Source organism: Onychomys torridus, chromosome X, assembly GCF_903995425.1.
Source record: "Onychomys torridus chromosome X, mOncTor1.1, whole genome shotgun sequence".
NCBI classification, from domain to species: domain Eukaryota; kingdom Metazoa; phylum Chordata; class Mammalia; order Rodentia; family Cricetidae; genus Onychomys; species Onychomys torridus.
The window spans coordinates 125,777,578-125,790,964 of NC_050466.1; the positions used below are offsets into that span (position 1 = coordinate 125,777,578).

The 13,387-nt window shown below is 36.1% G+C and overlaps 1 protein-coding gene across 10 annotated transcripts in view; it reads left to right on the forward strand.

Annotated features, from left to right (window-relative positions):
- The window catches only part of Pak3 (p21 (RAC1) activated kinase 3), a 275,597-nt gene that overhangs the window by 188,441 nt on the left and 73,769 nt on the right, over window positions 1–13,387 (forward strand). For all 10 annotated transcript variants that reach the window (XM_036174016.1, XM_036174019.1, XM_036174017.1 and 7 more), the window contains one exon: window positions 2,732–2,933. In XM_036174016.1, coding sequence (XP_036029909.1) covers window positions 2,759–2,933 — 175 coding nt within the window. In that variant the 5' untranslated portion in view covers window positions 2,732–2,758. The remainder of the gene's footprint in view (window positions 1–2,731; window positions 2,934–13,387) is intronic.

Consider the following 13,387-nt stretch of genomic DNA (forward strand, 5'->3'; position numbering starts at 1 on the left):
TGTGGGACACAACTTTCCAGAAATCTCTCTTGGTATTGCTATTTAAATACTCAGGTCCTGCCCAGCAACTTTCACATTTAGTTGTTGTTTGTTTTTTTTTAATCAAGTTAGATGTTGCATATCTGAGATTTTTGTTGTAATAACTTCACATTTAGACATTAGTATCAAACTCAGAACAGTTTCATACCAAATTTTTCCCAGTGGCTAAATGAAAACTATGAGCTGGGCCAGTAAAATATAATGCCACTGGTGAAGTCAGTCTTTTCTGCAAAAGAGTAAATTTCAAAGGACCAAAGGTCTAAATGCAAAAGAGAATGTGGTTCATTAGCCCTATTTTCACATGTGTCTTACAATAATTACTAGTACCATTAGCATGTATACATATATTTCATCTTGACTTCATAGTTACTTTTTCATTGCACCTTATGCTGTACTTTCACTTATATAGGACACATGGGGCTTATCAGGTCGTTGGTGATGATGACAAGACATTTATTACTAGGTGCTTTTACCACAATGATTACTGAAAAGATGCAGAATTGCTTTTAATTCATTAAGATAATGCAAGGAATGGCAAAGCAAACAAAAATAGATCTGTGCAAATGAAGATCAGGCCAGTCGTTGGGAAGTGGCAGCCACCCAGCAGGAAAAAAAAGTTACTATTTAATACTTACCTTTTTTGTTTGTTGTTTGACCATTTCCTATATTTATATAATAAATTTTAGTTATTTTTCACTCATCATTCCCTTCTTTCTCATTCCTCTCCAGCTCTGGATGAAACTATTCTTCTCACCCAGTCTCCATAATGTCATGTTTTCTTTTGTGTGTAGTTCACTGATTTTAATTAAAGTCTCTTTCTTGGGTGGAAGTGGGCAGTTATTTACCAGAGCAAGCACAACTTATAAGTGATTATACCACTGGTGAAAAGGCTTATAATTGAAGTCCTCAGGGAGGGAGTTTTGTTTCATGGACAGTATATATTGACTGAATTTAAAACATAGGGAAATTATTTTAAAATTTTATTACCATATATTACTATACAAAATAATTTCATTCTGATATTTGATACATGTACATAATGTACTTTGACCATATTTACCCCTTTCTTATCTTTCATCATCCCTTTTTCTGGTTCTTGTACTTGTCCTAAACCTCTGTTCTACTTTAGTATACTTTAGTTAATCTGTGTTTTGCATGTGAGAGAAAACATAATATCTATCTTTTGTAGCCTGGCTAATTTCATTTATTTTGTTACTTTTCAGTTGCATTCATTTTTCTACAAACAAAATTTCATAAAACATAGTAAAAACTTTAAATTCTCCTCATATGATATGATTCAGAGATCATTATTAAAAACAACAAAAGCACTATGACCACTAAAGCTAAAAGGAACTATGGCAAAAACTTGTCTTTGTTTGTCTTGTTTTTTGAGACAGAGTTTCTCAGTGTAACAGCCCCAGCTGTCCTGGAACTCACTCTGTAGACCAGGCTGGCCTCAAACTCAGAGATGCCCCTGCCTCAGTCTCCCAAATGCTGGAATTAAAGGTGTGTACAACCTCTGCCTGGTGGCAGACCATTTCCTATTCCAACAGTTAATGGGGTTACTCTGTTATTGCTGTGCTTATGTTCATAGAATGACATGGTAAGTTGTATTTGGAGAATTAGTACACTTCTAAATTAATATTAAATAATACTAGATAAATTTATAGAGATTCTCTTGTAGCCATTTTTTATTTTTCTTATATTCAAACCTTGAATTCATTCCAAAACCACTTTTTGGACCTGGCTTATGCCTGTGAGGGTCAACTCCTATAAGAGAAGAACTAGAATTAGAAAAAGAGGACACTTGGACATAAACCATACTTTTTCTACTTTATGCTGAGTTGGATGAAACATGAATGTGCTCAGATTTTGCCATAAGTTACTAATTACATGAAATTCATAGTAAATAATAAATTCCTAAAACCTACACTAGATTTTACAGCCAAAGTCCCTTTCTAGGACATGAAATATGACAGAGTAAAATTATGTCATCTTCTCCCAGCACTTGAGCTCTACCTTTTATCATAATGGCATTCTGTCTAACTTTTTTGGTTACTTGCTTGGGAAAAAATTGGCATTGCGTGCCAAGACAGTATACCCCAACTTTCCTGAAACTGTCATGTATATAGAAAGCTTTCTCCATTTTTTAAATAATAAAAACAGCAGAAATCACTTTGCAAATTAGGTACATAAAAGCAAGAAGCAGACACCAAGGAATGCAGGTGTTAAAGCAGCTAATAAATTGAGGTTGTGGGCCATTGACAATCAGCATCTAAACCTGTATCAATTTTCAAGTCTAAAATGTTTGTTCCACTTGACTATTATGATCATCAGCATAGGGTCCTTAAAGAAAAATGACTATAAATTTTTCATTCAGAGATTGTTCATTCAGAGATTGTGTATGGACAACAGAAAGTAGAGTGGGAAAATCAAGGAAGCTTACACATTTGCATGTGTATATTGAAAGTCACTGATGACTGCATTTACCTCAACTTTGATAAATTGTCTTGTTAGCCTTTGGAGAGGTAATTTTTTCTTTCCAGAAAAGGAACCTTTCAAAATGCATAGGAAATCTGAATGAATGAATAAGAGAACAATGCTATTTCTAAGATGCTAGACTCCCCATGTGTACTACACTTGCATTGGACTTGACCTCCCTTACCTCCTGTTTGCCACTGCTTTCCTTCAGGAGCTGTGAAGTCAGCTGCAACTGAAAATGTCTGACAGCTTGGAGAACGAAGAAAAACCCCCAGCTCCCCCACTGAGGATGAACAGTAACAACCGTGATTCTTCAGCACTCAACCACAGCTCCAAACCACTCCCCATGGCCCCCGAAGAGAAGAATAAGAAAGCCAGGCTTCGCTCTATCTTCCCAGGAGGAGGGGATAAAAGTAAAGTATCAGTGGCTGGGTATTCAAAGGGGCCAGTTTATTCTTTCCTTGTAATTTTCTTTCTTGGGTAGTCGCTTCTGGAGCATTGGTTGGTGAGGACCTACTTGACCTTTCCATCTATATCTTCTGAGGTTGCGTTTTGGCAGAGGATTACATTTTATTGACTTCCTGTGGGATAACAGAAAATACACATGCTGTGTTTGTCTCTTACATAAACTGGATTTATAGATTTAAGTGAAGGGAAATTATTACAAGAGCTCTGTATTGAATGTAAAAACAGCAACTTGCTTTCTTAAAATTTAGGGTAGAATTTAAATCAATTCTTTCCTAACTCGAATTTGTCCATTTTTGATATTTGAGTGTATAGGTAGATTTACTTATGTACATCTTTTCAGTAACTGAAGATATTGAGTTAAATATTTTGATTTTAGGTATACAGGAGTAAGTTCAAGTTACCATAATGTTGTCTGTCTGAGTCACAGGTAGGAAGGAAAAGTCCTTTGCTTCCTCTCTTCCTCTACCAGTTGTCACCTACAAAATCAATTTCATGTGCATGAAAGTCACAGTATATTATTGTTTACCCCTGTGACATTCATGATACAACTTGTTGCTTAAATAGTGTATGTTACCTCTTTGTGACACTTGGTTCTGTGAATTCTTTAGTAAGTAGCTTATCAGGTTTTTTTAATTACCATAAAGTTGAAAGATGGCTCCTGTAGATATAACTCTTGAATAGGATGTGAGTAAAGTAAGCATAAGATCACTAACATTAGCCAAAATGGAAAGAAAGGTAATGTCTTTGAAAAAGAAAAGTCATTATTGATCAGTGTCTTCAAGGCAAAAGAAGTAGTTTGGCATATTTATATAGTGTTAATGAACTTACAATTTGTATCATAAGAGCTGAAATTCTTGTTAGTGATTGTGTTGCCTCTTGTGTGTTTATAAGATGTTTTCCCCTTATGACCTATGGATTGAAGAGAAGTAAAAGAATAATAAAACACTTTCCACATAATGGGTTTGTGACCTTGTAAGGGGGAATTCTAAAATCATGTTTGCCAGTACTTAAGTGGATCTTGAAAACTATTTTCTAAAAGTAAAGGGTGGTGTGAAAATTGAAGGCGTGTCACTATCTAGAGATCAATTCATTCATAATAGTGATGCTGAAGAAAGGATCCCTATACTACATCTGCTACATTTGCAGACAGTGGTTGAATAATGGATAGCTCAACAAAAATCTTTGGTGCATGAAAGTGCATGCTTTTATTGTCTTTGAAATGTCCTACTTGTCCTTTTGGTGAGCAGGAATTCAGCAAAATCAGAGGTTGGCATTTATCTTTTGTGTCAACAGTTCAAATGATCTCATAGTGAAACCATGCTGTTCTCCAGAAAAAATATGCCCAAATCTTCTCAGCGGAAAAATCTGAGCCAATTTTTTCTTGAACTGGCATGCAAACAGAAGAGCCTGGATGACTTCATCTCCTATTCAGGAATGGCTTGAATAGTGCTTTCTTAGAGAAATTCAAGACTACTTGAAAGAAAACCTTTAGTTCAAAAGTCCTGTTGATTCTTAGCATCCATTTGGTACTTCATATGCATTTGCCAATATGCACATATTCTAGGGTAAACACAGTCTTTAATACCAGCCACATTTTGACTTTCAGCTTGAATATCAATGTATGGTCAAGCCATTCAGGAAGATGTAGAAATTATATGTCATTTAACAGTTGAAAGTCTCACAAACGTTCTGAAGGTACTAGTGTGAAGGATTCTTAAACCATTACTAATGCTGTATCCTTAATGAAAGAGGCATTAGCTAGTTTGCCAAAGCCCAGTATAGCGCAATGCATATTTGACAAGAGGTAGTGAAGCATCATTCAGGACCTCCTCCTGAAGGCAGTGAAATTTTGGATCAAGAAAAACCTATGAATGATGAACTTTTATGGAACTAAAATATGAATATGAAGTTGTTTGCACTAATATGTGATAGGATACTTTATGGGATGCTCTTCAGGGAGGTTCTTGTATGCCAGAAGCGGTCATCAGAAGGAACAATAAAGATAAATTGGAGATTTTGAGACTGCAAGACAAAGTCATAAAGAAGGGGAACCATTTTTTAGAGCAAGAGTAAGATATTCCAAGGAAACTAATGAACAGTTGAATCTTTTCATATCAAAATTACCTGTTCAAAACTTGCATAATTTTTGAAGAATTATATAAAGAGGTATTATGAAGAGTCACAAAAAACCATCTTAAGTCAAACTTTTAAGTCATCAGTTATCAATTACTAGTATTACTAGGCATCTAACAACCTACCTGCAGAGAAAGCTTGGGTAATTTACTTGCACTTACAAAGAAGTGCTATAAGAGTGTTATTTTTTAAAGACTGTAATGAGTTAATGTCAAAAAGTCCTAAATCACCAAGGTAGTGATACTTAAACACCCTTACTGGACTCAATATAGAAGTGGTGGGGGTTCTTCCCCAAAGATTTAAGACAGAGGGGATAATGTCATTAAAAATGCTGCTTATATTCATGTTTTTGATAAAGCTTCAATATAGGATTTCAATGACTCTGAGAATATTTACATCCAAGATTTGAACTAACAGTTCACCACTGTACATTGCTTCACTGTCACACTCATTTTCACTACCATAAAGAGCAATATGAATGTCCTTATCATCCCTGAAAATCATCTCAGGGATCTAAATAAAATTACATAGAGTCTCTCATTATTTATTATATGTTAAGTGATGGAAACTCCCATTATTCCTTTTATTTAGTGTATTATTATTATTATTTTTGCATATAAAGGATTTATGAGATATTTGAAAAATTCAATTGTGACCTCATTTCTGACATCCATATTTTTTCTCTCCCATCTCCAAAATTTCCTCAGTTAAACTTTGACAACTTCACGTTTGTCTAAGAACCTGACCCTCATGGGTGAGCAGAGAATATTGTTTCTCTGTCCCCACTTCTTAATGGCTGTTTGATATTATCACAGTCGATTTTGAATTAATACAAAGAGCTTTGAACATGTGTTCTGGAGGCCTGGATTCATGTAGGTCTCTGGCAGGAATGATTGTGACTTTGGGCCAGTCATGTAGCTTCACTGAGCCTGAATTATATTGTCTGTTAAATGAGGTTAGTAGGGTCTGCCATGCCTTACCAAATCTTTGTGATAACCTAAGGTAATTGTAGTTACGTGAGTGTTACAAATGTAAATTAACTACTGCTAGATAATTGTGAGCTATTATTATGTTTGTGGCATTTAACAACTTCCACAAACAAGAAACTAGGTTGTTGGATTTATACCTTTATAAAGTAGCTTTTGATGTGACTGGAATCTATATGTCAATTATAGAATACTTTAAGTGAAAAGAAAATGTTCTTATACTTGTATAAACCAAAGGTAACTGGGGTGATATTTTTCCTCATAGACCCTCCTTTTCTCATCATATCATCGGAATTATTCACCAATGTCAACTTGTAAAATAGTAATAAGCATTTAGAAATTAAAAAATCGCTCATAATCACAAATCCCAGAAACCATTTCTTTCTAGATTCTCTCTCTCTCTCTCTCTCTCTCTCTCTCTCTCTCTCTCTCTCTCTCTTTCTCTGTGTGTGTGTGTGTGTGTGTGTGTGTGTGTGTGTGTATTACTTGTTTATATCTTTACATAGTTAATATCATACTGTATATAGCTTTGTATTCTGGATTTTTTACTTATATCAAGAATATTTGCTTCCATTTAAAAGTCTTTATAAATATACTTTTTAATAGTGTATAATATGTCAATATATGATGACATCATGCTTAATTAAACCATTTTTCCTCTTTGTTCTTTCCTTAATTTTTTTCCATTATAAATAACATCTACTTCATTACTTAATTTAAAATAGTTGGTTCAGTCTCCATACTGGGAAATTTGAAATTTGAAAATTTCCGTTTGTATAGAGAACATCTGTTGGTTGTTTGTTTGTTTGTTTTTTAAAGAAGCCTCTTTAATAGCTGCATTTCATTAACCAAATAGAACAAGAGACATGTAGAAGAAAAAAATATGGAGTAGATTTTATTTCGAGGTTGAGGACATGTCAATGTTGGAGACCATTCTAGGAAGTGAGTCTTGGTGTTAAGACAATGTAGGAGGCACAGTTTGGCACCATTTTGTGATACTGTACTATACAAAACCTGAACGATTTAGACCAGGAAAAGGATGTAGTAAATAAGTGGTTTTATTTTGCCTTTTAGACACTGTAAAGTATGAGGCAGATTAGGTTTGTCTCTCATTGACTCCTACAGAGCTTGGAGCCAAATGTGTGGTTTATGCATAGCAGTTATAATGAGACATCTTAGTATGTGTGCACTTTGTACCAGCTGTGTTCTAGGCTTCATTTATGTTCTGAACTTTATTTTTGTATTTTCCTTTTTATATCCATATCTGTTCTGAATATATGGTTTTATGTTGCATTTTATGTATTCTTGTGTATCAGCTGGCATCTGTTTTGGAATAAGGTGGTGAATAAATACATGAATGAATAAGTAAATTTATTAATAAATATATAACTATAAATAAACCAGTAAGGAGAAAGCAATGAGGCAAATAAACACAGCAAGGACTCTGAAAATGACATAGTGTCCCCCAAAGCAATCAATGTTAAGGAGTTAAAGCTAGATAAAGAAGCAGGTGAGGCTGCACTTGGAATTTGCCTGTTCTATGTGACATCTGTTTCTCAAGTTCTTATGGGTTTTATGTCTCATACTGCTCTTGAGTTTTGCAGGATGTGAGTGTTGTATGAAGGGCTGTGTCTTTAGAGAACACAGTTCATACGTATTTTGTTTGTGGGGAAATCTGGAGCGATTTGTGGCTTAGTGATCTGGGGAACCATAAGATGGCCCCTTTTCCTGGAGGTGTAGAAGGAAGTAATTTGATAGAAATAAAATTGTGGCATATAGAAAATGATCACCCATTTGCTGATTGCTTACTGGATGCCAGTCTGTGATTCACCATGCATATGAATTCCTTGTTCTAGTTCCCTTTTGCAGCCATAACAGTATAAGCTTTTAAATACACAGTCCAGGACTACATTGTAAAGAATGGAATCCAGAAACAGACTGTTCTTATTATACTATATTAACCTTCCTTGCAATGGAACAAAGAGACTGTATAGTAATCTCTGTTGCTCTCATCAGAAGCCAGTGGTGGCTGTTTTTTTTAAATGTATATGAATCTCAGGAAAAGTTATTCTTTAATTGTTATGTGGAAAATGATAGTTACATGATATTCCTGACAACAGAGATATGCTAACATTTGATATTGGTGTTTTGTGGGCTAGGTTATCATTTGGTCTGTGTATTTCATAGGCTTGCAAATGGCATGCTTTAGAAAAGTGAGGCTTTAACTTGATATATTCGTGCATGTGAATGACTAATGAAGGGCTACATAGTTCTTGTTACTGTGTTGAAAATACATTGTTATTTTAATCCCTTGAATATGCTGTCTTCTCCATACCCTACACAGCAGGGAGCATCGTGGTGAAACAAGAAAATGCCCAGCTATCCTTAATGGTCTTGTTAATTAAATGTTTTGGCTAGTGCATATTACTAATATTCCTCTAATACACAATACAATACACTTAATGTGGTAACAGTATGTAATCTTTCTTTGGTAAAGCTAAAGGCCCTTTAGACTCTTGCAGGAGTGCAAGGTGTTTATTATTTCACTAATAATATGTCGGGCTGGCAATTAATGGAGGGGTATGTGGTGCTACTAGAAAGTCAAGTGGCATAGACTGATGCTCCCTGAATAATGTTTGCATGTGGAGTCCTCTTCATAGATCACTGGCCTGGCCTTTGGGAAGCCTGAATGGTATAGTTTCTTTCTTACCCTCTGGGGTTGGTGCTATGCCCCATAAGAAGAACTTCATTATCTATTCCTTCACTCCTGGAAGTCCCTTGGTGAAATGGGAAGAAGGTGGGACAAGGATTCACTCTCCCTATCTACTAAAGCCTGTGTTCCCACTTCAAGGCTAGTTAACAAAAAAGGTTCATGAAAATATGGTTGCCCACTAAAACGACCAGACAGTCAAATTGAAGGCAGGTATGATATTTAGGGTTGGGAGATGTATACAATGTAGTAAAGAGTGGGAGTGATATCTGAGTGGAAAAGGATAAAAGGAGGAAGAGAAGGGAAGATAGAAAAGTGATATATCATACATTGAAATGAAGTGTAGGAAGATACAAAAGTTGCTAGTAGTCGAGGGTTATGAAAGTTCTTTCTTAAAGCATGTGTGGCCTTTTTATCCTTCTCAGACTTGTACCTTACATAATTGTGCAGTTGGACAGGAGTGTCTCCCTAATACACTGCCTCATCTCTGCCTTATGTTTCTGAAATATTACCCATTGAAATTGGTGTATCTTTGAACTGAATATAAAAAAGAATGGAGCAAGTATATGTTGCCTGGGAAGAGATGAAAGGCAACTTCCTAATTATTTCCCATAATGATCAATATTGTTGAGTGTTTTGGAAGATGAAACCAGAGAAAGTTATGGATGTCTACATGTGTCAAAGGGACATGTCTCACATGGGACTGTCATTTCTTTGTCCTCATCTGATCATCTCCATGACTCATACAGCTCATGAATTAAGCTTGTAGCTACTCTTGGAGAGTCAGGTACCACTTTGTGGTTTTATCTGTACATACTGTCATTATAGCCATTGAAGACCAAGCAGAAGGAAATGGGCTGAATATTTTTTCCCAAGGAAATGAACTATACATAAAGAAGATTCAAATAGGCCAATTAGATCCTATGAATTACTTTAGCAAGTTCCCCCAGGGCAGGAGAATAGACCTTACATAATGTACCTTCCCAGCTAAATACTAATGTTTAAAGTCATGTTCCTTAATCCTCCTATGATAGAGGTGAGGCTTTCCTAGAAGCCACTTTATACAAAAAGCCATTTTAGAAACATTAAATGACTCCCACAAAGTTGATCCACTACTTAAAGCTTGACAGACCCAGCACCTAAGGATGAAGATATGTTTTAACAAGTGGAATATGCAAAATTAGACTTTTTAAAGGAAAGGAAAGGAGAAACCTAGGTGAATTAGCAATAATGACCTTGGACATTTTTTTTTCTTACAAGCTTTTCTTCCTCTTGGCCTCCCTTACTAGCAAGAAGCAACTAGATTTTGTTTGTTTTAAAGCATCATTTTTTCTGTAATTACTGTCTTCTTTTGAAGACTTTTAAACTTTTATTTTCTTTTTTAATTTATTTATTTAAAATGTTTTCATTTTACATATCAATTCCAGTTTCCCCTTCTCCCACCACCTACCTCCCCCAGCCCCCCCACCCTCATCCACTCCTCAGAGGGGTAAGTCCTCCCTAGGGGACTCAACAAAGTCTGGTATACTAAGTTGAGGAAGGACCAAGCTCCTCTCCACTGTGTCTAAGCTGAGCAAGGTATCTCACCCTAGGAAATGTGTACCAAAAAGCCATTTTATGCGCCTGAGATGAGTCCTGGTCCCACTGCCAAGGGCTCTCCAAGCAGATCTAGCCACGTAACCATTACCCACATTACACTAGCAATGTTTGATAATCATAAAATTAAAATGTTGGCCAACTGTATTAAAAGAGAACAGAAGGAGCACCCTTATCTCCTCTCTTGCACTCATTCCTAAGCTTGCTCTCTTCCTCACTTGATGAGAACCTGGCTTTTCTTCTCAGAATCCATGTGCAGTTTGCCCAAGATTCTAGGTTTAAGCAAGAAATAGTTACGTGGAGCCTCCTTAACTTTTTTTTTACCTGCCCCTCACTATCAGTTTCTTCAAATACTTGGAACAAAAATTAAAGTGGTGTTTCAGGCCTGATTTTCCACTGCCCTTACCACATAGTATTTCAAATATTTTCAACAGTAAAATAATAAATTTTCAGGCTCCTGAATGAGAAAGCTAGACAATTATTTTGCCTGCTGTGTAAGAAAAGATTTACATGTCAGAAATTCAGGAGGTAAGAAATTCCTGTGGGTCCCCTCCAAAGAGGATATTTGTATATAGAGCAGGTGAGGTAGGGAGTGGAACCTTGGCAGCAATCAGTCCCTGCTTCTTTGACACCACCTGTAGGGCTATTGTTGCCCTAGGAAAAACTGTTCTGAGATACTTATACTTAATCAAGTATAAAAAGGGCTTCAGAAGGCTTTCCACTCAAGAGTGATGGCACAGTGTACACTGTGCTCTGTGACTGTAAATCAGACAATGGAACAAAATGATATTAAAATAAAATAAAAAAGCAATAATTCTATATTAAATTCACTGCCCAGGTAGTTAATTAGACACTAAAGTATTTTAAACCTCACAAACCACAAAGGCAGTATTTTACAGACAATCTATGAATCACAGAAAGCATCTCTCACTTAGATAAAGAATGAGCAACTCAGTAAGGGTCGCCTGTTAAGAAAAATGAATCTTATCATCCATAGAATGTGGATAACACTTTAAGAACAGTTTTTATATCTTTCCATCATGGTTTTCCCCGCAAAAAGTAGGGATATTGTGTAATAAAATAGGCTTCTTAGTATGACGGACTCTGACTCACTCATGCCCACTTTTCATGCTGAAAGTAGCTGCTCCTCCTGAACAAATTATTTGGCTTTACTAATACACACCAGAAGGAATAAGGAGGAATTCTGGTGCCAAGCCAGGGGTTGTGGGATGAAGTCATTTTCCAGGAAAGTTCAAATCCACAGGAGCTCCAATTAAAGTGGTCTAATAAATTGCTTTATTATATCACCGTTACCTTTTAAAGGACTTCATGGAATACTATGAAATAGAGACATAGGAGCAAGTGACCAATCCATAGATCTGAGTTGTATTCTGACCTTGAGAACAAATGTAATTTATTGCTGTCAGTTCAGAAATAAAAGAATCTGGAGCATGTCTGAACTGCTTATATCTTTCAGAAAATAGTTGTGCTTGTTTTTTATATGTCTAGCTCAGTGATGAAAATCATAAGAGAGCAAGCTCATTATCCTCAGGTAAATTTCCAACTGCAAAATAATACATGTATGTGCATACATACAGTTTAAATGGAAATTCCACGCATGTACGGAGAGAGGGAGGGAGGGAGGGAAGCAGAAGGAGGTTATAGGAAGTGCCCAATAATTGACCTCAGAAGCTAAAGACATAGTAATAGGTAGGTCCTTTCATTTCTCCATTGCACACCCACTGTTCATTCTCAGTCTGAGTGAAGTCTGGTGCTAAGAGGGTACCTTAACAGCACAGAGCTAACTAGTTTATCTTCAGAAAAATTCCATTATCTCATCCACCTGTTCACAGACCTTTCCCACATGTTCTTCACCATTATCTCCAGTTTCATCTTTCTGTCATTCTTGATTTTCAAGACTATTCCCTATGTGTTTACTGTTGTCTTCCCACTTACATCTGTTTGCTATATGCATTCTTACTTCTGACCTTTTACTTCTGCTGCATTTCCTACTTCCTGCATCTTATAGATGGTTTATGTATCTGCTAGTTGTGGCACATTTTGGGGGGCCTACCTCTTGTACCCATGGACTGTCCACCGCATATGTCTATATTTTTGCTGTGGTGTGCATTTATACTGCTTTTTTTTTTTTTAGACAGGGTTTCTCTGTGTAGCTTTGCGCCTTTCCTGGAACTCACTTTGGAGACCAGGCTGGCCTCAAACTCACAAAGATCCTCCTGGCTCTGTCTCCCGAGTGCTGGGATTAAAGGCATGCACCACCACTGCCTGGCTCCCGGCTCCCTTTTTTTTTATTATGCTCATTCTCCCAGTTAATTTGCAACTTTAGAGTATTGTGGAAGTCCCTAGTGAATCATCTAGCATAATCTGTTACTATGTTGACCCATAATTTAACTGACCCATTTCATTAACTGACTCAAAGAAAATGGAAGGAAGCTGAGTTATTCCATATTACCAGAGTAATGAAATGCTTACTTCAGAGAACTATCCAATCTCTGTGTTTAATGTTCTTTGAAAAAGTATTTCTGTATTTTAACATATGCTTAATATTTTGTTTTTGTCTTTCTGCATTAACACAGCTTTAAGTGTTGCCTTCTAAATTATGCCACATATACTGTGAGTGTGTACTTTTAGGGTAAATTTATATAGAGAAATTTTCTCCATGTCTGTGTTCTGCCATTCCTTTTGTTTACTGGCATGGTGTATTTTCAAGGAGCTAGAAAGTACTCTAAAAAGTAATTCTGGAAGTAACCTTATGACAGCTAATGAGAAAGAAAAGCACAACTCTCTGGAATTTGGGGGAAAGGTGGCAAGTGGACCTCCTAAAACAAGTAAGACTCATGTTACAGTTTTCTAGAACAAATCACAGAAAGTAAACAGCATTATTGAGGGATTTCACCTGAAGGAGACTGGTTGTTTCTATGTACTTTGAATTCTCCCCAACTAGGTTGGTAAT